The 25,156-nt window shown below is 48.1% G+C and overlaps 2 protein-coding genes across 3 annotated transcripts; both read right to left on the bottom strand.

Annotated features, from left to right (window-relative positions):
- Positions 1–19: 19 nt before the first annotated feature.
- Positions 20–9,106, bottom strand: DPH7 (diphthamide biosynthesis 7). 2 transcript variants are annotated; one of them, XM_054848759.1, is made up of 9 exons: positions 8,889–9,106; positions 8,225–8,361; positions 7,698–7,785; positions 6,891–6,985; positions 5,397–5,563; positions 4,078–4,150; positions 3,899–3,964; positions 3,541–3,755; positions 20–2,070 (listed from the first exon to the last, which is right to left on the bottom strand). In XM_054848759.1, the coding sequence occupies exons 1-9, from the start codon at positions 9,024–9,026 to the stop codon at positions 1,451–1,453; spliced, it is 1,599 nt and encodes a 532-aa protein (XP_054704734.1). In that variant the 5' UTR covers positions 9,027–9,106; the 3' UTR covers positions 20–1,450. The 2 variants fall into 2 exon arrangements, with proteins under 2 accessions (XP_054704734.1, XP_054704735.1); XM_054848760.1 differs by having other exon boundaries at positions 3,541–3,713.
- Positions 9,107–12,689: 3,583 nt separating this feature from the next.
- ZMYND19 (zinc finger MYND-type containing 19) lies at positions 12,690–24,415 on the bottom strand. Its single transcript, XM_054848761.1, has 6 exons — positions 24,246–24,415; positions 23,891–23,950; positions 22,318–22,424; positions 17,112–17,252; positions 15,920–16,100; positions 12,690–14,858 (listed from the first exon to the last, which is right to left on the bottom strand). The coding sequence occupies exons 1-6, from the start codon at positions 24,294–24,296 to the stop codon at positions 14,715–14,717; spliced, it is 684 nt and encodes a 227-aa protein (XP_054704736.1). The 5' UTR covers positions 24,297–24,415; the 3' UTR covers positions 12,690–14,714.
- Between the last annotated feature and the right edge of the window lie 741 nt (positions 24,416–25,156).

The raw sequence follows: 25,156 nt of genomic DNA, 5'->3' as shown, positions 1-25,156 counted from the left end.
AACAACCAAAAAAGATAAATCACTTATATTGATTTTATTTTAGAAACATCCAAAAATAGGGTGGCTTTTTTTTTTTTTTTTTAACAAAAGCTCTTGTTCACAATACTAATATGAATCTTCATGTAACAGTGCTCAAGAACATTTCGAAAATACACACTCACCCTTGAAAAAGGAGTTTCAAAGCAGTGAAGTTCTGATTGCTGTACCGCGGTTTAGATGCAGCACTGTTACAGACAGATACCTGTTGCTGGTGTTTCTTTCCCTCCTGACAACTAATTCTTTAGGACCCTCAAAGAGAAACCATGCAAGCTAGAAGTTACTTACCTAGTTTAAGCTGGTTTTTTGTTTCTAGGAAGATAATAAAGTGTTCCAGAAACGGTGTTTTGCTGATATTTCACAGTGCAAGAAAGCTGATGGAGCAACCATGAGAAATTCCGCAGCCATTCCTGGAGGTAGTTAGGGCAATGTTGTTAACATTTTGGTTTCTTCACTTATTTTGAACTTAAAAGACATCAGGAAACACTGCTTATACTTTTTGGAGGTTTTGATCTTAAAGCTGTTCACCTTTAAAAAAACTGAAAGACCTTGACTTTGGACCGAAATGTGCGTCTCACTGTGGAGAGCAGAAAGGTGAGTTCAATACCAAGAGGCTACGGGGGGTTGGTTAAACGTGGCACTAAAACACAGCGGGGTTCGCTACAAGATTTGTGCTAAACCAGGTTGTGCTTCGCTTGGAGAGTGATAAAGTGAGATTGCAACCAGGTGAGGAGTCTGACGTAAAATTAGGCTGTGCAGATACACCAGCACCCTTTCAAGAAAGGCCCTGCTCAGAACAAAGCTTCCTGTCACTGCACTGCTGCCTGTTGTACCAGTCAGTTTGGATTTCTGTCTAAAAAAGAATTTCTCTCTACTCAGGATCACTATGAGCACATTGCACTGTCAGCATTTGAGTGTCTTCTCAAAGTACATGCTCGTTCACAGGTCACACAGCCAGCTATGCACACAGCTAAGCCTCTACTCCTGGGCTCTTCTGAGACATTCGGGGAAACGTCTGATCACACACCACGTTTGTCTACACGCAGCAGCCCAGACAAGTTTGGTTTCTGATGGAAGGAGGACAACGGGCTTAACAGATCAGCAGAACAAACGCAAACCAGCCTTGAAGGGGCTCAAATCTAAGGTACAAACAAGCAGCCTTTGTGAGGAAGGCTGGCCTACTTTGAACAAGTATGTTAAGGGAAAACTAAATAAATGTGTCTGTGCTTGACCACACTCCTCAAAGCAAAGGCTTTCCTCAGTGCTGAAAATAAAACACCAGTAATTCCATCAGTATCAGCCCTAAAAGACTCACAAGCTTGACAATAAAACTGGAAAAGCCCAACAGAAATTAGAGCACAAGCTCAGGTGTTGCTCTCAGTACAGTTTTCCCACCCCTCTCCCTTGGGACTGGTCAATGCAAACTTTCGGCTGTTCTTTCCGATGGAGATCCAGTACTTGGCGTCTCCAAAGGGGTCACCAGGCTCATCTCCCATTTCCAGACATGGAGGATATTGTCATAGAAAGAACAAGTTGCTACAATGCTTATTTCTTTCGGGCTGTCTAGAGACCTGGCTGAATCGCTGCTTCTGTCCAGGCCCGTTCCGTTGGGTCTCTTAGCTCCTGAGCCAGAGCCGCTGGCTGACCCGGGATCTCCCCCTGGCTCTGGACCCCCAGCCAGATCTAAACTTCCCTTCAAATCAGGGCCCCTACCCAGGTCAGGATCCCCTGACAGCTTGGAACCCTCCTCTGCTTTGAGCAGCATGGCAGGGCCTTCGCTCTCCTCATCCAGTATGACGTCAAAAGTAGCTGTAGGAGACTCATAAATTATCTTCAGGTTTTGGACCTGCAAACTCAGTCTCTCGTCTTCCTCTGGTCTTCCCACAGGCTCCTCCAAAGACCGGCACGCAGCAGCAGAGTCCTGTGTTGCAGTCAAGGAATCCCTCAGACACAGCCTTGACCAGTCAGCCCCGTAGGCCAAGGAATTGTGCAAGACATAGGACGACAGGATGATACATTCCTCCATGTTTTCCGCTTTAAAAAAAAAAAAAAATTAAAGTATGAAATGGGCAGAAATCAAGTGAAATGGTTGCAGACTGCTCAGAAGCCGTTCTAGCGCTGGCTGTGTCCCACAGGAAGAGTTCTCTGGTTATTGCCTCACATCAGAGTTAGCATTCTAGGAGGAACGAGGCACTGCCTCTCGTGACAATTTTTCAGCCACCTCTCACTAGCCTTGATCTTCCCTGGGTCAGTAAGCAGATAGGATAAGAGGGTTTAATGTGCACAAGGTTTAAGAGCCTCGTTACTCAAAACACCCAAAAAGGCTCAAGAAAGACAAGACAGATCACAGAGCGATCCCCACTGAGCTGGGGATACATACAGGGTATCTGTATAAATACAGCTGGTAAGATTGCCAGACCAGGCTTCAGTTATTAACAAATTGCAGATGTTCTTCCCGTGAGCTTTCAGAGTCTGATGCTTACTCTGATATTAAACGGACATCAAGTTCCTCCCTTCCCTGTACAGGAGAAATGTTAATCCTCATTTTGCAAGCTGTAGATGTGCCCAAGGCCTGGAGAAACCCAGGAAGGCACCCATTTTATGCAAGATTGTATTTGTAATGTAAATGCAAACAGCTTTTAATCATGGAAATACCTTCTGATTCACATGGAGAGCTTATTCATGTTATTCTAGATTAACCAGACTGCTCAGCACTTCCTTCCTGAGGCAATAGCCCATTCACCAGACACTCTGCTGACAGTAAAGCACCACCTGACATTCGGAAGAACCTCTTTGAACCGTCAAGATGAATGCAAACCGGAATGGTCATGTCAACAGGTAATGCCTTCACACCAAAACAAACAGGCTTTCTTCCCAGGAAAAGAAGTTACGAGAGATTTAAACATGATTAATGACAGTGCCTTTGCACAACCAAGCAGGCCAATGGTGAGGATAGGTCTGGGAAAGCTGGAAGAGTTACCTCAAGTTGGAGTAAAAGTCCACGGCTATTCACAGAATCATAGAATGATTTGGTTTGGAAGGGACCTCAAAGATCATCTAGTTCCAACCCCCCTGCTGCGGGCAGGGACACCCTCCACTAGACCGCGTTGCCCAAAGCCTCATCCAACCTGGTCTTAAACACTTCCAGGGATGGGGCCTCCACAACCTCTCTGGGCAACCTGTTCCAGTGCCTCACCACTCTAACAGTAAACAATTTCTTTCTAACATCTAATCTCAATCGACCCTCCTTCAGCTTAAACCCATTACCCCTTGTCCTGTCACTACACTCCCTGATAAACAGTCCCTCACCATCTTTCCTGTAGGCCCCCTCTAGATACTGGTAAGCCGCAATTAGATCTCCCCAGAGCTGCCTTTTCTCTGTCTTTTCTATTGACATCTAGCTCTTTACAGAAGCTCAGCGCTGGAGTTCCCCCATTAACCTGCAGGTAGGAAAGGAGAACAGCAGAGCAGCGCGAGAGCATCCCTGCTCCACTGAACACTCACCCATGCTGCCGCGGCAGTCGAGGATTTTGAATCCACTCTGCATGCAGGCTGCTAACAGCACAAAATCGCAGGTTGGGTGCCACTTCAACCTCCAAACTCCACCTTCAACGTGGGTGTCTGCCAGCGGCTGCTTCATGTTCCTGGTGTCCCACAACAGCACGTGCTCATCATAGCTGAAGACACAGCACAAATAAATACGCAGACAAGCAGCAAAGCTGATTCAGTGCAACAAGTACAGAAGAAAATTAGAAAAGATCACATGAATTTCTGAAGACACCACAGCTTGAGCAGCAGTAGCACGTTCGAAATAACAGAGGAGGCTGGTCACGCTAGTGAAGAGCAGCTAAAAGGGATTTACCTGCCAGTAGCCAGAAGATTCTCTCGGTGGGGGCTGCACTGAATGCTACACACACCCATTGAATGCCTGCAAAAGAGCAACATACAGCAGAGGGAAGAGACAGCAATGTACAATTTGGGAAGGGATTCTTCCCTGAATGTCAAAGATTTAGGGTCCAGCTGCAGCCACGGCTTGCTTACCTCCTGCTGGTGAAGACAGGAGTCTCGGGACTGCGCCGGGTGTCCCAGCCCTTCAGCAGGCTGTCATCTCCTCCTGCACGGAGACAAAACGTTGTTGCCCTGAACACCAAACACCATCCAAATGGCCAGTGCAGGGCACTGAGACAAAGGAGTTAATACAGAGCTGATGCTTTTCAGCCCTAGGATCTCATAGCATTTAGTGGCCAGACCAAACATCATTTGAGGCTCACAGTACTCATTGCCACAAGACACATGCATTATCAATACCCTCACTTCACTAAGGAAAAAAAAAGGTAAGACGACTGGACTCTAGAAGTTCTCTGCTCTCTTTTGCACACCACAAGAAATAATCCCAAGCACAACTACAGGCTGGGCAGAGAATGGATTGAGAGCAGCCCTGAGGAGAAGGACCTGGGGGTGTTGGGGGATGAAAAACTCAACGTGACCCAGCAATGTGCGCTCACAGCCCAGAAAGCCGACCATGTCCTGGGCTGCATCCCCAGCAGCGTGACCAGCAGGTCGAGGGAGGGGATTCTGCCCCTCTGCTCTGCTCTGGTGAGATCCCCCTGCAGTGCTGCATCCAGCTCGGGAGTCCCCAGGACAAGAAGGACATGGAGCTGTTGGAGTGAGTCCAGAGGAGGCCACGGAGACGGTCAGAGGGCTGGAGCACCTCTGCTATGGAGACAGGCTGAGAGAGTTGGGGCTGTTCAGCCTGGAGAAGAGAAGGCTGCGGGGAGACCATAGAGCCCCTTCCAGTCCCTAAAGGGGCTCCAGGAAAGCTGGAGAGGGGCTGGTGACAAGGGCAGGGAGTGACAGGCCAAGGGGAATGGCCTGAAGCTGAAGGGAGATGGAGATGGGAGCTGAGACAGAAATCCTTCCCTGTGAGGGTGCTGAGGCCCTGGCACAGGGTGCCCAGAGAAGCTGTGGCTGCCCCTGGCTCCCTGGCAGTGTTCAAGGCCAGGTTGGATGGGGCTTTGGGCAACCTGGGCTAGTGGAGGGTGTCCCTGCCCATGGCAGGGGTGGGACTGGATGGGCTTTAAGGTCTCTTCCAACCCAACCCATTCTATTCTATTCCATCATCTTTTTTTGCCAACAGCCAGCCAAAGTACAGTTTAAAAGGCACGGCTTCTCCTAATTAACTCCAACCACTTCTCACAATCGAGAAGCCTTTTACTCCTAGCAGAGGCCCCAGCTCTTACACAAGGTGCGATGTGAGCAGCGTACCCAACCCTGGAAAGTAAAATCCCAAGGAACACACATCCCTGAACAAGGTGCCCCCTCCCCAACACCCCCACATGAGACTCCCAGTCCTTACAGACCTGAATACACAATATCGGTGTCCCAGTAATTAAAAGCAGCAATCCAGGCCTCAAATTTGTGAGCTTCCCACTGGTTCAGGACATGCACAGAAGGAGCAGATTCATCTATGGAGAAAAGGTTCAGCTTCCCCTCCGAATCACTGCTGATCACTCTCAAAGGACATCCACTGCAGTGGAATACAGAGAAAACATTACAAATTACTGAAACCTGTGTCCTAAGAAGCTGTTAGAGCAACAAATAGCAGCTAAAGTACAGACAGATAATGTAACATAATACTATATATGTTTGATTCAACTAAACATTGATAGAAACCGGTAGTACAGTGGAAGGAATGCATGCATTTATACAGTTCTTTTTAGCTTCAGACCGTCCCATCTTAAAATCATCTACATCAATGATCGCCATTCCCTGATCTCCCAGGGGGAGCAAACCACTGATGTGAGGGAAAGAAAACCAGTCTTGGGTCTTTCTTTCTTTCTCCTTGATGCATAACTTGACTTCTCTCATGCTTGATATTACATCAATAAACAATTTCCATGTGAAGAGGGATCTTTATTCCTCCAAGTCAGACTGACAAGGACCTCTCAGAGGCTCTTCCCTGTTCCGGAGTATGAAGAAATGTTTTATTTCCCTGCTATCCCGGGCATCTGGGTGATCCTGACCTTTCCTGCTCTCTTCCTGTGGCACAATACAGTTGCGGTTTCTAGACACGAGGTTCTCAGACCACTGGCAAAAGTTTTGCAGCTCACAGTGCACAGATTCTCTGACATTCCCTGACATGAACTGGGTACTTTCTGTTTGGCTACCTGCAACTGTAGGGACTGATTTGGTGACTCAGGGCTTCTTTCCAGTTCTATAGTATATGCTAGTTACTAAACTGTACTGAATCTCCCAAAGTTCCACACAAGAGATACAGGGTCACCCCCTTCCCACAGAGATGTGAAGTTTGCACGTTTGGCTTCTAGAAGGGGTTATTTGTCTCTCAAATGACAACAGTGACATGCTCTAAAGGGACTTTTCATCATGGCAATGATCATTTATCTTGAAGGGCAGAGACAAGAGGAAGAAGGAATGTAAGGAAGAAGAAAGTAGAACTGAGAATTCTAGTTATTCATTAAACAGCATGCACAGAAACAGCTTTAATTAGCAAAAGCCACTAAACACTTGCCCCACAGCATTAAGCATGACTGCCTGATCCCCTCAGTTTCCAGCCTCACACCTAAAGCACCACTCCGTTTTGCACTTAACTTACAGAAAACGTATACCCTACCTCTTTCAAGGTACAGCTAATTCATGTTATTTCATGCAGCCATGCCACTTCTGAAATCAAATGTGTGAGCATTTGAGAGAAGGAGGAGCCGCTTCCAAACCAATTCTCTCCCATTTCTCACTAGCCCATGTTTCAAGTTCCTACACATGCTATTATTAGCAGTTCTTAAGTAGAACTTCACACACGATGATCTCCAATACTGGCCTTTCTCTCCCATCCTCACCATTGCTCTCGCCCTGTGGACCAGTCTAAAGACAAGGCCAGGCGCTGCGCCCCAAGATCGACCCTGAAGCACGGCTCCAACATGCAGCTGTTCTTCTACTGGAAAGAAGAGGAATGGGTTAGGACGGGGAAGACAGCAGGTATATAACACCACTTGTACTGCTTACTCCTACAGCAGGTGTTTTCCAGCATATTACACACTACAGAAGAGATGAACTGTCCCACAGCAACGTCCAATTGCTTGATACTAGCTGAAGGGCAAACATGCACACCCAGGATCCCCACCCTCCTGCTTCCCCTCTCCCACCAACCTGCCCTTAAACTTTGCTTCCTCTCGGTGAGTGACGAAGTGCAGGAGAAGTTTAATTCCCTTATAGATTGGCTTCCGCTTTCTTCACCATGTGGGAATGGCTCTCTTGATTACTCCCTTCTCTCACCAACCAAAAGGCACCCCTCTCCAAAATTCTTCCCTGCTTTTAACAACTTTGCAGCTTCTGCTGTGTTTACCAGTTAGTCCACACTTATTCTCAAGTGAGAGTTTCCAGGGTTTGCTTCGGCTCCCCTCCTGCCCCTCACCTCCCACACTCTGCAGGTGGGTACAGCCCAGCCAGTCTCTCTGGGGCCATGAACAAATTTGTGGAATTTATGAGAAACATAACCAGAAGACAAAAGAAGTGTTTAAAAAGCTAAGCACACTGCGGAAGCCATGGAAACCATACAGCTTTCCTGCAAGTCTCCACACACTGCTAATAAATATAGAGATGTAACAAATACGGGTTAAAACCCAGCAGGCGTTACAGCCACCTACCTCGCTTCCAGTCAGGTGGCAAAATTCCACGGCACCTGTTGAGTTTGCAATGCCAACCATGGGATGTTCTGCAACGGGAACATGGCACCTAAAAGATCAACAGTGAAACAAGTCTTGAATGTCCATCTTTCTTGTATTTTAGGAGGAGAGCAAAGTCGTAACTTTTATTCCAGGATGCACAAGGTACTTGACCAAAAAAAATCTCATTAAGAAAATCTAAGGCCCCTTGAGTTCCCACAAACTTGCATGGAGGGGATTAGATATAGGAGAAATCTACTGTATAGTATTGTATAAACAAAAGAGGTCCACAGTCACTGACCAGCTGTTCATAAATAAGCAGAAGAGCATAACAGAAATGAACACAGCCTTTGCTCATTGGAGCAAACCAGAAAATACTTCCCTCCAAGAAGCCAGGAACAGTTTAGTTAGTAACTATTATTGTTGCCGCCATGCCAACAGCCAAAACAGGACCCCAGAAGGGCAGATCATGCTGCTGTGAGCTCCAAGCCTCGACAAGCCAGCATTACCATTTGATGTCCAGGATGGCAGCAGTGTCAATCCTCTGGATTTCGGTCAGCGGGATGTAAGGCTGCTCCTCATTGTAGTGATACAGGTAGAGGCGCCCAGTCCGGTCACAGGCTCCATTGCTTCCCCTGGAGTCAGTCTGCATCAAAAATCAGATAGTAGGGTTAGGAGTGATTCTTCCTCCCGCAGACCTCTCTCCCCACAAGATCTTCCCAGGACTGGCTGGCTGGAGCAGGGCAGAGGACTCCTACTTGTCAAGTCCCTCTCTTGAGGGATTAAAGCCACCACAGCTCCCTCAGAGCCAGCCACGCTCACCGCGGGGCCCGATCAGCCCCACAGGCTGCCGCCGCCTCAAGCCAAGGCAGGTGGGACAAGGCAGGGCCCCGCAGCGCGGGGGCTGACAGGCCCAGGGCCGGGAGCAGGGCTGAGGCGGCCGGGGGGGCACCGAGGCGCCGCTGAGGCGATCGGTGGAGGCTGAGGCGGCCCGGGAGGGGCGGGAAACCACCCCCGGTGCGGCTGAGGTAGCTGAGGCGGCCCGGGGCGACCCCAGGCCCGGCTGAGGTGGCCCGCGAAGGGCGGGAAACACTCGCCGACCCCGGCCGCGGGGGCTGAGGCGGCCGGTGGGTGGAAGCGAGCCCCGGTGCGGTGCCGGGCGGGCGGGCTCACCGCGGCGGGCGGGCGGAGGTGGTAGGTGCCGCAGGCCAGGATGCTGTGCCAGCCCTCCACCGGGCACCACTCCACCGCGTCAGCGCTGAACTCCGTGTCCACCACCTGCAGCGTCCGCGTCCGGCACGGCGCCGCCATCTCAGGGCGGGCTCATGCTGCGCGGGGCGGCTCCGGGGACTCCGCGCCGCCGCGCAGCGGAACCGCCATCCGTCTGCTTCCCGGTCAGGGGCGGCGCGGGGCGGGCCCGGCTCGGCTCGGCCCGCCGGCGGTGCTGCCCCCGCCCGGGCCGCCGAGCCCGGCCCCCCAGCCTCGAAGCGGAGCCCCGTGGCCCGAGCCGGGCTCGCTGGCACAGGCAGGTCGGGGACTTGCTGCGCCCCGTCCCTAACCGCCCTCGGATGAGGGTTTCCCGTGAAGTCGTCCGAGCCCTTCCCAAACGCAGCCCTCCGGCACTCACCGCATCCCGTGGCAAGGGGCCCGCAGCTCCAACGCGTGTTAGGCAAAGGACTGCTGCTCAGTTTTAACCCAGCAGCTGCTCGTCTGAGAGAAAATCGACATCAGAATTCCCTTGACATCCTCCCTCTGCCCCTGTTAAAGACCTTCCTCATATCCCTGTCACCCATCGCTCTTCCAGAGTAGAGGCGCGGCTGAGGTAACTGTGCCTTGGCAGAAGCTGTTCCGGACCACGGAGGGATGTGAATTCCCTGCCCTGAGCCCTTCCTCACAGTCCCGAATGAGACGGAGGGTGAGACCCGCACACAGACAAGTTACACACTGGTGCTGGTCTCTGCTCTCCCGTCCTTTCCTTGAGGCCGGCTCGCTGCTGTTCCCCAAGCAGAAATTCCTGTAGGACTGTGTTTCACAGCCCAAAGGGCTCACTGCTGAGGGAAAACAGTCAGCTAAGGGCTCAGCTTTTGGTGTTTTCCCCATGAGCAACACTATGTTTGTTGACACTGAATTTCATCTGCCAGTCTGTCTCATAAGATCCTTCTGCAATTCTTCACTCAGCCTTTATTATATTATTACACTGAATAACATTATTACACTGAATAACCTCATCAGTGGATGTTGTCACCTTCCTGATTCATTACAATTTTCCCAATTACTTTTTTTAATATATTGGACATTCAACTGTTGACTTCCCTCCACCAAAACCCTTCCTTTTCACTCTTCCCTTTCCTGTCTTTTAGACAGGCGTTTGTCCACATGGTGACATTCCCCTTTTCCCATAGCAGCCTTTTTTCTGAAAGTGCCTTGAGCAAAGTCACAATCAAAGCACATTTCGGAAGTTCAAGCACGCTGTACCAACCAAATCCCCTTTATCCTCCCCTTGTTGATGCCTTTAAAACAATTCCAATAGTTTTGAAGCACAACTTCCCCGTACAAAACCCATGTTGACATTCCCCCCCTCCCCCCAATATTTTGCCATCAATGGTGATTTGCTACATGCAAGTGCTGCGTTCACCTGGCTGCAGCTTGTCACATCTGTCCTGAAACTCATTTCAGAAGCTGTGTCAGGTTTGCCGTGGGTACTGTGGGAGAGGTTACCATCCCAGCTGGTACCTTGGCTTATCCATCCTCGAGCTCCCTTAGAGCCCGTGGGAGACACCGTCTGGTCCTGGCAACTTCTTACTGCTCATTTCATCTGAACTTTAATCTCTCCCAAAAGCACTCCTCATTTAAACAGATTCCCCATCAAACTCTCCATATGGAAGTATTCCTGTGTGAACTCCCCCAGCTCCTTCACAGCAAACACATATGCAAACAATTCACTTGGGGGTTTTTTTCCTGCTGGGACTTCATCTTCAGGCCAGACCTTCCCTTTACTGTGCATCACATCTACTGACTGTGACAGTCTCCCTGTTCCTGATTTTTTTTTCAAAATTATTTGTGCAAGTTGTAAAACTTGAATGTTCTTCGTATTCCATTTTCCTTTGCATTATTTGGGGTTTGGATTTTTTTGTTTGTTTTTTTCACATTTCACCTGCCAAATCTTACTCTTTCCATCTTCTACATTTGGACACAAGTTCAGTTGATAAAGGATTTCTTCTTACTCTACAAGCATCCCACACACTGCTATTTAATCACACCAACCTTTTGTCCCCTCTCAGTTCTGTTTTGATGGGTGGTAACCATTTGCTCCTGGCCCCAATGTGGTGTTTTACACAGTCTCCATGCCACCTGCAAGCATTTGTGTTTCAGCTGCCCCTTTTACCTTCACCAGTTTAATTTAAAATTAAATTACCACCACAGAGAAAACCTGAATGTATAATCCTATGGGTGCATTAAAGGTCAAACAGCAAAAGGTAAGCACAGAGCCCTGCAATACATTATTTCAGATTTTGTGTACTTTCAGCCAACCATGATCTTTACAGTCTGAGTTGTGACTCGAAAGTTCCAATTGGTAGTACCACCCTACTCTGACGTGAGGGAGAGTACCTGGGGGAAAGCACTAACACTTCACGGTGTCTCCATGATGTGCACACCCCTCTGTCACAGCCCATGGGGTCCTCCTGGAACTGGCTTACACCAGACAGATGTTCACCCACACCTGCAGACTCACAACCAAGCCGTGTGACCCACCAGCAGGAACCTTTCAGGCCCACACATCCCCGTCAGCTGCACAAGATGCCACGTGCGTTCAGAAACGTGGCTGCACAGCCGGAGGCAAACCCAAGCCAGCAGGCCTGCACTGGCCTGACCAGCCCAATTCTGTCACCCAAAAGCCCATGAATCAGGAGATCCTCGAGCAGCTCAACAGGCATCACGGCTTAGAGATAGATGGCTGTACAACAGGCCGTGGCAGTGCAGAATACCCTGATCCCAACCCACTGCACTCATTCTCTCTATACTCTTCATAGCTCAACAAGTGCGGCCACCTTTCCCCCCAGAAGTCTTCTGGAGCTCCTCTGCCAAGCAGATATTCCTGTCTAGGAACCCTGACTCATTAAGCCTTGTTTTGGTCCACAGGTGAGTCAGAGTGTGTACAGAGTACTCCATGCTTCAGAGAACCAAGGAATAAGACATAGGTGCAGGCTCTTTTCCTCCCTGCAGGAAACACCTGAGATGGAGAGCATCTCCATCAGGGTAAGTCCTTGAAAAGTCAGCTCAGGTACCAGTACTGCACAGGCCTGCTCTAAGACAAATGACCATGTACCTAACCTTGTGCTTTTCAAATACTTGCCCATACGAGGGTATCCATGTCAGCCTGGTTTCTTTAAGAGGGGAAAGGAGGTCCTTTACAAGGGCTTCATCCTCTGAAAAACCATATAGGCTATATGAAGCAGAGCTGCCATGTTTGAGTGCAACTGGCTCCTTTCTGACCGACCTTACAACAAGGGAAGATCCGTGTAAATTACAAAGATCTTCTGCCAGAATCACTGATTACACAGCTTACCACACCAATCTGGAAGACTTGTTCTGCAGGCAGTGACATGCTTGACACAGTCCCCAGGACCTTTAGAGTCCAAATCCCTGTATCCACGTCCCTCCTGCAGCACAAGGACAGTCTGGAGTCGAAGGTCACACGCTAAGGTCAGTACCTGTGTTATTTCACCGAGGCCTTTCAGGACGTCCAGGCAACTCATTACTTTTCATTCAGTTGATGGCCTAGCAGACCCCTAACCCAGCGGGCATCTTCCCTCCCTGCTTCACCCTCCCATCCCCTCCCCACTCCCTGGGATCAGGATCACCCTGAGCACCCAACTCTCCTATTCTTGCAGACTCTTTAGCTCAAGCCTCACCCTTCCTCCACTCCCATTATCTGCTGCTCAAGAGGAATCTACCTGTTGCCCCATCAGGACTTATCTGCAGTCTATCTTTGTCCTCACTTCTCATTGCAGCAACACCACCAACAGTAGGACTGGCCGTTTTCCCTGCTCAGTGCTGCGGAAGTGTTTAGACACTCTAAAACTGCACTGCAGTTTGCTAAACGTGATTACTGGTAACACAATGGAGAACTGCCATGACAAATAGCAGCCTTTTAAAAAGGCAAGAAAAAAAAAAGAGCCATTACTCCTGCCCTTTTCAATGGACTACCCTGAATAAAAAAATTCCTTATGTCTCATTTTATATTCATCAAAATCTGTACAGTTCATTTAAAGCAAATAACTGAATGTTTCCTTAAAAATCTCACCACCCGTTACAGGAAAATTTGATTAGGTCCTGCTTGACTTCTTCGTACTGAAGGGCATTTTAGGCTGCCTGAACCTAAAAGTTACAGTATAACCATGAATTGAGAGTTGCAACTTGACAGCGTGCCTACCAAGTGAACTTCCAGCAGGAAGCTTCACAAGTTCTTTGTTATTTCCCAAGATGCTTAAAGCCAAAGTACAAAAACCCACCCAAATACTAATAATTACGAACTTCCTGTGCAGATATTAGAAACATAATATAATATTGGAAGTCCACAGCAATTCTGTTCAATTCTTCAGTTCAATTTCTAACAAATTGAATACAAGCAAGACCAACATTGCAACATGAAGTGGCAAAGTGAATCCTGATTGAAAAATTAAATTCTTAATGGCTTTTACAAATAAAAAAATACCCATTTCACTAAGCACTCCGAGAAAGGCTCTGCGTTAAGCGTTCAGCAGCTCACATGCTTCTACTGTGAAGTAAGACTAACACCTGGCACTAAATTACCCATTTAGTTCTTCAGGAAACTCAGTTGATATTCCTTATATTTCTAAGGCAAAAATAAAAAAGACCTTTCAGATTATACATGACAATGTCTGAAAAGAACAGGCATGTGCTCTGCAAGTCAAATCCTCCTCCCACATTACTTTACTCATTACTACATTAAAAAAACCCCAAAAATGATTCTTGGATTGATGGCATCTCTTAAAAAAATGAATAAATAACTCAAATTACCAAATATTCGATCATTTAAACATATCTGCACATCACTACAGTATTTGCTATGCTTACAGGGAAGCCACAAGGGCAACCACATCCACACACAGCTGACTACCTGAGCTTCCCTACAACTACTTTATATACAAAGGTTTCATAACAAGAAAGCTAATTCAGCTTTCTAAAAATACTGGCTGCTTAAATGAGAACCTCCAGCAGCCCTCCTCTGAAGGCAGCAACAAGCTATAGCTTGCCTGTACGCGCAGATCCCAGATGGTCCCCTACGCTCCGCTCCAGTTTCTGTTCTGGTGCACTGGTTCCTACTGAGTCGGTATTTCCAACGTCCCAGCGTGACTGTGCTCTGAAAGCAGCTGGAAGGGAACAGGAGAAAGCTAGAGAGTAGACAATGATTCATTCCAAACTTTACTTTGTTTGCCCCCCCCCCTTTTTTTTTTTTTTAAATATAACTTCCATGCAGAGTTCTCCAGAGTAACTGCTGATGTCGGAGCCTGCCTTCTGGCCTTGGCACAGCCACAGATACTTCTAGCCACATGGGAGGAAAAGCTTTTGCTACATGACTTTTTTTTTCTTTTTTTTTTTTTTTTTAAAACTTTTAGGCCAACAACATGTTCTCATCTGAACATTACAGTTAATGAGTCCTATCAAGAATTTCTAACAAAAACTGTACATGAGTTTACAAACATATTAACATATAAATAATGAGAAGCTTCCTGCCTGGAGCCTCCACAGTAGTCTTTTTGCTTGAGAATATAATACTGGAAGGGTAGACCCAATCCCTTTCCACAGCACCAGTCAGAGCTGGCTTAGTCCAGTCAGCCATTCTGCTCAAGCATCACAGGGTTTTTCTTCTTCAGTGCCTCTGGCTTCAATAAGCAGTCTGTCATTACTGTGCAAAAGCAAGAGTCCAATGCCTTTGAGAAGGAATCCTGCTGCTAAGAGGCCTGCGCCACCCGGTCATCGTTCTGGTCCAAGCTCTTGCTGGAAGGTCCGTTTCTTCTCCCGACAATGTTTCTTGTGAGCAGGCCAGTCTTTTTGCTGGCATTGTGACCCACAGTACCTCGCTACCTGGCATCGGCCACAAATGTTGAATTCACGTAACTAGGAAGAACACAAGACAGCATTAGTGAGCCTGCTCAGCGCCAAGGAGCACCCCAGCATCATTTCCCAAGCAGGTTTATGATCAAGGCTTTTGCACCCATCACAAATACGAACATCCCACCAGTAGCAATAGGTTTTGAAGTAATTGCATTTGCTGATTTTGCAGTTGCTCCTGCAGAATTGTATTACGGGCTTAACAGACAAAATATTTGAGCACGTCACATTTATTCTCATATTGCTACTGTTCCACCAACTTCAGTTCTGTTTAGAACTACAAATATCTTAAATTTTAAGATCCTAAAGGGCAGCACAAGCTCAGCCATTGACAAACTTAGGGTTATGCAGGAAACTTTTGTATGCAGACCCAAAAGCTCACTTTTTTTTCAAATGGAGGGCATTTAAGACCATTTTTGCAAACGTTCCCTTCCTCAAAGAGAAAGGTGACACACAATGATTTTAGCCAACTCAGCATTTGTTATCACATGGAAAGCCCTTCTTATTTGTAGGTAAGGACATCTGTCTGACAGAGGGACAGCCCTTGGACATCTCATTCTCTGCCACCCTTGATCAAGATCACGTATGTTGCTTCATTTCATCTACGTACAGCCAAGAACCAGAACCAGCTTTCCTCTCAGGTCTCCTCTGAACAAAGGCCACTCAAATCCACCCTCTTCTCGTGAAAGGTCACACTTTTTTTTTTTTTTTGATCCCATTGCCACCCAAAACCTCTCGCAAAGCTTTCTCCCCCTGTCTCATACAGCCATTTGCTCTTTCCAGCTCTGGGTCCCTAGAGGAACTCTTCCACCTGTCTTTTCATACACTTTGCAGAAATCATACTCCTCCCAGTAAGCCACTAGGTCATTTATTGTCCCAGTTCAAAACTATATTCTCTCAAACTGAAAGTTATCGTAGAGTCTGAAGATTCACGCCAAAGAAAAACCAAGTTAAAAAGAATTCTTGCTTTTAGCAACTGAATGGCTTTACATTTTATGGAACAAATCCCTGGACACGGACAGTGGCCCGAGCCATTACACACTTGCTTTCAACTCTGTTGAACACACCTGTTTTTCAATCATTGTGCATGGGGGGTAGTGACATTCGTAATATGTGCATGAGTTCTCTTCCTCCTCCACAACATCCCCATTAGCGTTGTAATATCGTGTTACATTCAGTACAGGAAACTGCTCTTCTATAGGATCTGTAGGAAGCTGTTGGATTGCCAGCCAATACAGACTTTGTTCCCTGGAAAAAAAACAAGTAAAAGTTTGGTCCATAAATTCATAGTAAGCATACAGGGAAATTGATTCTAAACTTATTACTAAGTAGGCAGGGTTAACATTGTATTTGGCCTCCTAAGCATCAGACTACACATACTCATCAAATATAGTATCTTTTCAGGGTTATTTTAGCTCAAATGCAAAAAAGAGTTAAAAAGTATCTATCAAGAAACATTTACAGCAAGCAAAATTATTTCTGTGTAGATGGCTTGAAGTCTGTTTCTTGTTCTCGAACTCCTAGAACCATGCTAGGATAGAATCACTGCCATTTGCTACATCTCCTCAAAATCAGTTTAATTAGCTCTGAATACCCCCATCTCACAAGTGCTGCAGACAAGTGCCTAGTGTGATGTTAAGTCTATGGGGGTCTCACCAGAACTGAGTACACCTGCATTACATCATAAATTAAACAAATCCATCCTGACATTAAGAGTCTGATGTGCTTTGAGTAACATCAGTGTAACACAGCACATAGGAAGTTCTTTCCCACAAACTACGAAGTGAAAGGCGACAGAAGCTGATCTCAGGAACTCACTTTGTTTTCAATCCAACTATACGGTTACAAGTGTAAGCGTTCTGCAGCCGCTGGCTTCTGCAGGTCGCATTAGGACTGCGGTGCCCGAGGATAGGAGCCACAAGCCAGTAAAATCTGCAGACTGAATTCAGCGTGCCCAGATGTCATCACTCGAGCGGAAGGGAATGCAGCCTTACTGTTTTACTGCGGTGAGAACATCTGGCACAGCAGGACCTCTGCATAACACCATGGGGTTAGATGGCCCCTTCCCAGCTAGCATGAACAGCGAGCATTAACTCTGTTCCCCTGGTGAGGAAGCTAAGATATATAGTGATGCATAAGTAGCCCAAGGTCAAATAAAAAAGGCTCTGCCAAGATGAAAATCACTAAAGGAAGGAGACACCACAATTTAAGATGTTTTCAAGTTTTTTCATGGCATCCCCCTGCCAAATATTGACCTACCTTTGTTTACTAGAGATTTCTTCAGCTTTGGGTTTCCAACCCCAAGGAACTAGGCGCAGATTGTCTAGGCGGTTGTCCACTGTCACTGAATTCAGATGCACCACCTGAAATCCAGGAGCAATACCTCCACGGTGTCTCTCCCTAGGGGAGACAAAACCAACATGAAGGTCAGTGATGAACAAGACTCCGTAGCTAAAAAGCAAAGAATCCTACTAATTCCAGAAGATTCGCTGCATTCTAGCCTGCTGTCCAGTGTCACCTAAACAGTCACAGTAAAGCTTGGGTTGCCAACAGACCACAGTGGCTGCTTCAGATATATCAACTCCCAGAAGAAAGAGACTTGTTCCAGGAGGTTATTTCCATTATAAATGAGTTGAATCAAAAGACAATCATGGTATATTTTAATTGTAAGCATATTGCAAAGAAAGTTCCAGAGACAACTACTCCAGTTACTGCAAGAGCATCTATGTAATTATTGTGTTCCACAGAGCAGGCTTGAAAGGTGCCAGTACTGGTTTATTATTTTAATAGGAAATTCTATCAGACATATTTATGCAAGTTTGGCACTGGTGTGGAGTCCCAGAGTTTGTTATTTATGAAGAAATGTCTCTCAACAAGCAACAGGACAGAGGTTTCACCAAGTATGCAAATGGTTTTCAAACTCTAATTGTAACACATAGAAAGCTTGCAAGGACTCCACAATTGACCAAGAGACATCCACTGAAACTTGCTCAAAACCAAAGCAGGACTATTAGCAAGGAGGATGGCTGCACATTAACTCCTACTGCAATTCTTTCCTACTGCATTCTAACAGCTTTCATTTCCCATTCCACCTTCTTTTTGTCTCTCCTTTCCCTATTTCATGAGGTATCAAGTTCACTGACAAGCACCCTTATGCCTGGATGAGTTTCCGTATCACATCTTGCAGGAATCCCCATCCCACCTGCAATGTAAGGCTTGGACAGAAACTGTCTTGTTTGCTAAGCCGCGATTAATTTCACAGCACAGAGAAAACACGCTGGCAGCAAGCAAGAAGGACAAGGTAAAACTGAGTGCGCTGAGCGTTACCCAGCGATTCCTTCTAGGAGACCGTTCCAACAGCTACTTACAACATTACCCAAGTGTAGTTTGGATGCTGCTTCCAGCTCAGCATTTACTCAATATTTCAGTTCAAATGGCTCATCCAATTTTAAAGAGATACAATTTGCCCAAGTTAAAAAATCCCCACTTTTTTTTCCCCTTTAAAAAGCTCTAGCATTATACAGCAGAACAGGGAAATTCATTTCAATGTGACCGACAATGAAAAATGTAGTCTTTTGTTTTCTTTGTCAAAATCCACCCAGATATGGTTAAATTACACACCTTGGGAGAAAGAAAACCACTTGCAATTCACAAATGCCCCAAAACTTCCTAGAATTTAATGAGAAAAATTCCCTTGGTGAGGCTACACGCAGCCCATGCTCCAGCTCACAGGCAAAGCAATTCTTCCTGTAACAGCAGCCCTGCACGGGAACAGAGTATGGGGCCTCCTGCTAGGGAGGCTCCTGGACCTCCACAGAAGAGGGAGAAGCTCTTCCTTTGAAGGTAAAAGGCATAAAATCCTCCTTTGGAGAAAAAAAAACCAAACAAACAAAAAAACACCATCACACAAAAGCAAACAAACTATGGAAAGGAGTCTGCTGAAATGCCCTGAAGAAGGAAAAGCTACTTTTGTGTTGTGGAAGGCTACGGGAGGGTCTGGCAAAGGAAATCAGGAATCCCAAGGGCTACAAGTGGAAACCCAGGAGGTATGTGGACCCAAAGAGATGAAGGTGAGCATCAGTCAGATATGGAGACAGGGAAGGAGTTAAGGTTCTCAGACTGAGACTAGGACAAAGTGCCAAAAAGAAAGATGGGATAGATACGAACGAGGAATCTGGGAGGAGGAGACAGAAGTTCAGAGCAAGAGCAAACTGTGCAGGGGGAAAGGGAGAAGGGGAGTCTAAGACCAAGTTAAGAAATATTTTTGAAATGGATTAGATAATGAGTTTGAGACAGATTGGAGCTGGGGAAAGAGAGGGGATTACAAGAGATTGCTCGTGACACCAGGAAGACAGAGTAGAGTAGCACATGCCTACCACTGCTCCTACAAAGTCTGCACCCACCACCCTCCATGAGCAAACACTGACAGAATTCACCAGCAGAGCGAGCCCACTTTCCTCGCTTTGTATAAACCCACATTCGTCTACATTGCTGTCAGTTTTTCTATTACCTCAGGTGATAGAGGTCTCAAGGTAAAGGTGGAAATTGGGCCTTGCTGCTGACCAGTAAGTGTTAAAACATATCCCATTGACAGAGATGCCAGAACTAGCACTAGCAAATTTGGGATGCTCCCTTTTCTCCATATGTAATCAAGCAACCTTTGAATGCAGAAGCACGTACTACTCCTCTCCCCAGACCTACACTTCAGAAGTGTGCAGCATGGACCATCTCCATAAGTTAATCAGAACTGCGCAGTGAAGAACAGGCTCAGGGAGGAGCCTGCCTTCCCCTTGCAGAAAGGGACAGAGAAGAAACAGCCTCAGTAAGGCAGCCAACTCTCCTGCAGAGCCATGGCTCCCATCTCCCCAACCACACCTGAGTTCCTACAAGATGCCAGGCAAAACACTCAAACTGAAACTTTTCAGCGAATTAACTGGATACTGTTCTTTTTGTATTTCAGCAGCTAACTTGAGAAGGGAGGCCCGTAATAAAAGTGCCAAGTACAGACAACTCAACAGGAGCCATAACCGAGTAGGTTATAAGCAGTATGATGTTAAGTGCTCTAAAGAAACCAAGAAATTGGGTCTTAGATGTCTTCTTGAACACACAGTTAGTGATACTTATGACTAATCTCCTGATGCTGCTATTCCCCAGGGAACATCACTACACCCAGCCAAAATACAGCAAGCTGGGATTTCTATACAGGGAACAGGGCGAGAAGACGACAGACTTATTCTGCAAGTCCCTAGCCAGAGACATTCGTATCCTGCTTTGGAGGAGCTAACAGTCCATCCTGAAAACACAGCAAGCACAAGAGAGGCTGCAGAAGTCCTTCCTGAAAGAATATTTGCAGCAAACATGGGCATTTTTCAGCTAGTGGTTCCCATTCAGAACCACAGCTCTCACTCGGCAGAGGCTTTGGGGGATGAGTGGGAGAAGGTCCCTGTCATGGCTGCACCTTTGGGAGCTACCAGCTTCCTATTTGAGGGCTGTACGACGTGAACAAAGATACCTGCTTAACTAAATTTTAAAAAAATATAAAAAATTTAAAATCTGCTTTACTTGCAATAGCATCCAACACATGCCTACATCTTAAACCAGAAACGCACAATCAGGTTAGTTTTTTCAGGGTGAACTGATTTTTTGGGGTATGTTTGGGGAAGAATAGTTAAATTACACTCCTATACCTGCAGTAATTGAAGTTTTTTGCATTTAATTTACCTTTTCTTACATTTTAATGACTCCTACTGCCCATCCCTCCTGTCCTTCAAAGGCTCCAAAACCTTCAGCATTACTACTTCTCGCAAAGGGAAGGACCTGCCACTAAAATACATTTCTGGTTTGTTTTCAAAGCAGTCCCCAGTGCAGGGAAGTAAAAGCGAACAATGTGGCTATTCTGTTTAGGAGGGGCAGTAACTACAGAGCACCTGTAGCCAAAAGGCTTTCTAAAGACATCAGGAGACTCAGTCACGAGGGTACACTAACCTGCATTGTGTTAGCTTGTAATTAAAGATCACAGCAAAACGTACACCCTCAAAGGTATCCAACTGAATTTACAGAAACAGCTGAAATATTTCGTATTTTCTAGTCAAAGAATTTGACTTTGCAGCTCCGCTTGCCTGACAGTTTACACCACACCTTTATGACTTTCAAAAATCGTTATTACACATGCAATCTCAGATTTTTTTTTACCACCAGTGGATGCTAGAGCGACACAATTTGAACTACCTAACTGAATACATGAGAATTATTTCCTAATTTAAGTAAAAGAAACCAGAAGAGGCAATGACTGACCTGTGTAATAAGCAAATAGCTGGACTGTCATCATCTACACAGCCTTCAACAGTCAGCTGGAATAATTTTAAGGTGCTGTTTAGGGCTACTTACCAACGACAATTATTACAGTGTGAGATTCACAGTTAGCAGTAGCTGACAGTGATTTACATCACATAGCGTAGCCAACTTCATAATAATTTTCACCAAAGATATATGTGCAACAAGATTAAACATTAACAGATGCAGGTTAAAATCCATATTTAATGGGTAGATTGTAAATAATAATAATAATGGTCTCTGATACTCTTCCTGTCTCCCTCCTCTTGTACAGAGACTAGTTTGGGGAAGAAAAAGTAACCTGGAACAATAAAAGCACAGTGATATCTTGGGCATTGTGACTATTAAGCATAGTTTATGGAATTGACTAGAAAACAGGCTGAATTTCTCAAAAAAGGCTTTTAAAAGAAATAACATTTCTCTTCACCATACCCTGTCTTTTCTACAAACCCACGAAAGAGCAGTGTATTAGCTCACCAGATGAGCTAATCTCTCACAACTAAGTTGGCCTCCGAATCTAAACTGGCAGCTACAAAGGACATCAAGCAATGATTCTTAGAATATGGAAAATAAGACGTAGCAGCTGATATGAAGCTCCATCAGCACCAACTGAGGCAGCTTTCCAGAAGGCCAAACAAAAAACCCCAAAGTTTTAAGTTATCAGAGGTTCCACCTCTCTCCAGTGCTCTGCCAATTCTCACTGGTGCCAGTAAGACGTACCTGATTATCACAGGACAAAAAAAAAAAAAACAAACAAAACAAAACAACACTCAAAAGGTTAGTCTTCACCTATCAAATGGAGCCAGTCCCCTGCTCCCCCACCCCTGAACCGAAGTTTTAGTAGCATTTCTCAGATTTAAACTGCCTCTGCTAGAACAATACTCACCTATCACAGTTTTCCCCTGGAATAACATTTTTACAGAGACTCAGCTGTTTGAAGACTCAGTGCAAAACCAAACCATAGTAAGATCTATGGGCACCCCCTGTGCTGGGTTTCCAGCTAAGTGTAGCTGCAAGCCTCATGAGAAGATTTAAAATACTGCTGGCAGAGAAATAAAAAACATACAAGTTGGTGGCAGCAAACTCCACCTTAGTGAACCCTTAAAGTTTTAGCTCTCCTTATGATACCTACCAAAGCAGCTCATGCAGGAGACGGCCAGATCCCCTTCCACGATTTTTGTCAAATGCATAAGCAAATATTTTAGCACCATTTCCATCGGCATCTACCTCCATCCGAGCCTAGAGAAAAGGGAAAGGCTGTGAGAACGTCCAACACCGAGTAGCAGAGCACGTGCTCCACCAGGATACAGGAAGGACCCAACATTTAACACTTGTCTCCTAGAGGTCGCTTGACCTTAATGGAACTTGAGTTGTTTCAAACCTCCAAGGGGAGCCAACCAGCTCTGCTATTGTCATTTATGAAGACGGGGAAGGGAAGAAAGGAGGCTGTGCACAGCAGGAGTCCTGCTCGGACAAAGAACAGCGACAATCCAGTTCTGAGCCTGTAGGGCCAGGATCCATTCTCCGCTCTGGCACAGATTTTCTCTATGGCCATCAGCAAGCCACCAAGGCTTTGTTTTCAGTGCTGCTTTACCCCAATCTAATTAGGGGTTGCTAGTGAAAGGAGTGGTCCTGCCCTCTTTTCTCCGCTCAGTAACTTTGTGCTGGCACTAATGCTTGTGAACTGTCCCAAGCACTAGACAAATTTAGGACACTCACAGTGTGTTACCACTCTCGGTGACAGTGCACGCTGACAGCGAGCTACCACAGAGGAGGAGCGGGCAAAAGTGGTGTTTTCTGGTACAGCATTGCCACAGCACTTAGACTTCTAACAGCAGCTGTGAAGGACCTGCTGCACCACAGGCTCTAAGCAAAAGATGGTCCCTCCTCCAAAAAAATCCTTCGTTTTAGATTTTGTAATCAAGAATTCTTTCCCGTTCAAAGCCTTGGTAGAATCCACTTACCCTCTTTCAGTGGATGTTAAGAGAAAACATTTTTTCTGGTCCCATAGTAAGTTACACTAGAAGAAGTTTTTCTCATCCAAGACTACGTGCAGAGTAAAAACTTTTAAAGTTTGCCAGACCAAATAAGGAAAAACAAATTATCCATTCTCAAAAAGCATACAAATAGAAAGCTGAAAACAAAAAGCTATATAATAAATTCATTTGTTTAAAACTAATGCTTGCTTAAAACGGGAAAAACAGAATTTTTTTCCTGCTTAAAAGCATTCACATCGGTATTTCAATAATTTCAAACTTTTTCTTTCCCCCCAAAGCAGGAAAGTTGCGGGGCAGAGCGCTTCCACAAGCGGTTTTATTAAGCGTGTCACACAAAAATAAATTAAAAATAAGTTAAAAACCTTCAACAACAGATTGCAGTTCCCTCCACCCCCCGGAACACCGCAAACCGGTCCCACGGCAAAGCCCTCGCAGGCACCGTTGGCCCAAGAACCGGCGGCAAAGGGGCCCGGGCGCCCGCAGAAGGCGGCGAGGGTGGCGACGGCCGGTCCGTGGGGTACACCCGAAGGGGGGGTGGTATGGCGGGTAAAAATAAAGGAACAAACAAACAAACACGCAAAATAAAGCGACCGAGGCGGAGCAGCGGCAGAGCGCGGGCAGCACGCGCGGGGCCAGAAGCGGCACCGGGGGGACGGGGCGGAGGGGGGGCAGCGGCGGGGGGAAGGGGGCAGCGGGGCGGCCCCTCACCTCGAAGGAGTAGCTCTCCACCAGCGGGATGTCCTGCTCGTCGATCAGCGTGTACTTGGTCTGAAACACACCGCGCCCGCACGCCGTCAGCGCGGCCGCCCGGCCCGGTCCGGCCCTCCCTTCCCTTCCCCTCCCCTCCCCTCCCGGCGGCACCGGCCGGACCGCCCGCGCCTCCCGCTCCTCACGGCAGCAGCGCGGCCCGTCAGCACCCGCTGCCAAGTGGACCCCGAACACACCCCCCCCACACACACACACACCCCCCGCGGCCCCCCGCTCCACCCGGCGCGGCCGAGCCCGGCCCGCAGCGCCCGGCCGCGCCCCCGGCGCCCTCAGGCCGCGGCCGCGACGCGCTCACCTTGCCGGCCACCCGGCCGAGCCGCACGATGCCCAGCTTGAAGTCGGTCATGGCGGGGCCGGGCCGGGCCGGGCCGGGCCGGGGTCGCCGCCGCCCGCGCTCGCCCCTCAGAGCCCGCGAGCGGGAGCTGCCGCCGCTGCCACGCGCCGCCGCCTCGCGCACACCCGGGGAGGGGGGGGGCGGGGCACCGCACCACCTCCCACCCGTCGCCGTGCGACCAATAGCGCCCCGCACCGCCCGCGCGTCGCTCTTACTACGCCGCCGGGTCGTCCAATGGGCGGGCGGCGCGGCGCGCGGTCACGTGGGGAAGGGGCGCCGCGCGCGGGCGCGGGCTCGGGAGCGGGCTCCGGGCGGGAGAGGGAGGCGCGGGCGGTGACGTCACGTTCGCGGGAAGCTTTGTGCCGCCGACACTGGAGAGCGCGAGCGGTGGGGGCAGGGCTTAAAGGGGCCGCTCGTCCCCGCCGCCCCGGGGGGGCCCGGCACCGGCACCGGCACCGGCACCGGCACCGGCACCGCGCTCCCTGTCCCCGGCGGCCCCCCGGGCCGGGGTTCCCACCGCGGGCCGCCCGGCCGCCGCGTTCCCCCTCAGCGCCTGTGGGAAGCTCGGGCCCCTCCGCGGCCCCCGGCCGCCTTCCTCCTCCTCATCCTCGTCCTCCTGCGCTGCTCGGTGCCCGGCGGCACCCGGTGCCCGTGCCCCTCCCGGTGCCGGCCCGCGGGCGAACCCGACAACTGCAGAGCTCGTGGGCTCTGGCCGGCCGTGGCGAGGGTGGCCGTCCCGGCAGCGCCGCGCATCCGCTGGCCGTCCCTGCCGAAGCGGGCGGTGCGGGAAGGACGGGGCCCGGGGAGCCCCGCTCCACCCTCGGCGTGGCCAGGGTGATCGAGCGGCGTTCGGCTCCTGCGGAGTTTGGTGG

The sequence above is a fragment of the Grus americana genome, chromosome 20, assembly GCF_028858705.1.
Source record: "Grus americana isolate bGruAme1 chromosome 20, bGruAme1.mat, whole genome shotgun sequence".
Taxonomy (NCBI): Eukaryota; Metazoa; Chordata; class Aves; order Gruiformes; family Gruidae; genus Grus; species Grus americana.
The sequence above is the reverse complement of the archived record's forward strand: the minus strand, read 5'-3'. Positions and strand labels throughout refer to the sequence as shown.

Coding starts and splice junctions, on each gene's coding strand:
- DPH7 (XM_054848759.1), bottom strand. CDS start 9,026: ATGGCGGCGCCGTGCCGGACGCGGACGCTGCAGGTGGTGGACACGGAG. Junction 5,564..6,890: donor TCCACAGGGCGAGAGCAATG/GTGAGGATGGGA, acceptor ATTCCACTGCAG/TGGATGTCCTTTGAGAGTGA. Junction 3,756..3,898: donor AATCTTCTGGCTACTGGCAG/GTAAATCCCTTT, acceptor GCACTGAATCAG/CTTTGCTGCTTGTCTGCGTA.
- ZMYND19 (XM_054848761.1), bottom strand. CDS start 24,296: ATGACCGACTTCAAGCTGGGCATCGTGCGGCTCGGCCGGGTGGCCGGC. Junction 17,253..22,317: donor CTCCTGCATGAGCTGCTTTG/GTAGGTATCATA, acceptor TGTCTCCCCTAG/GGAGAGACACCGTGGAGGTA. Junction 14,859..15,919: donor GCACAATGATTGAAAAACAG/GTGTGTTCAACA, acceptor TGTTCTTCCTAG/TTACGTGAATTCAACATTTG.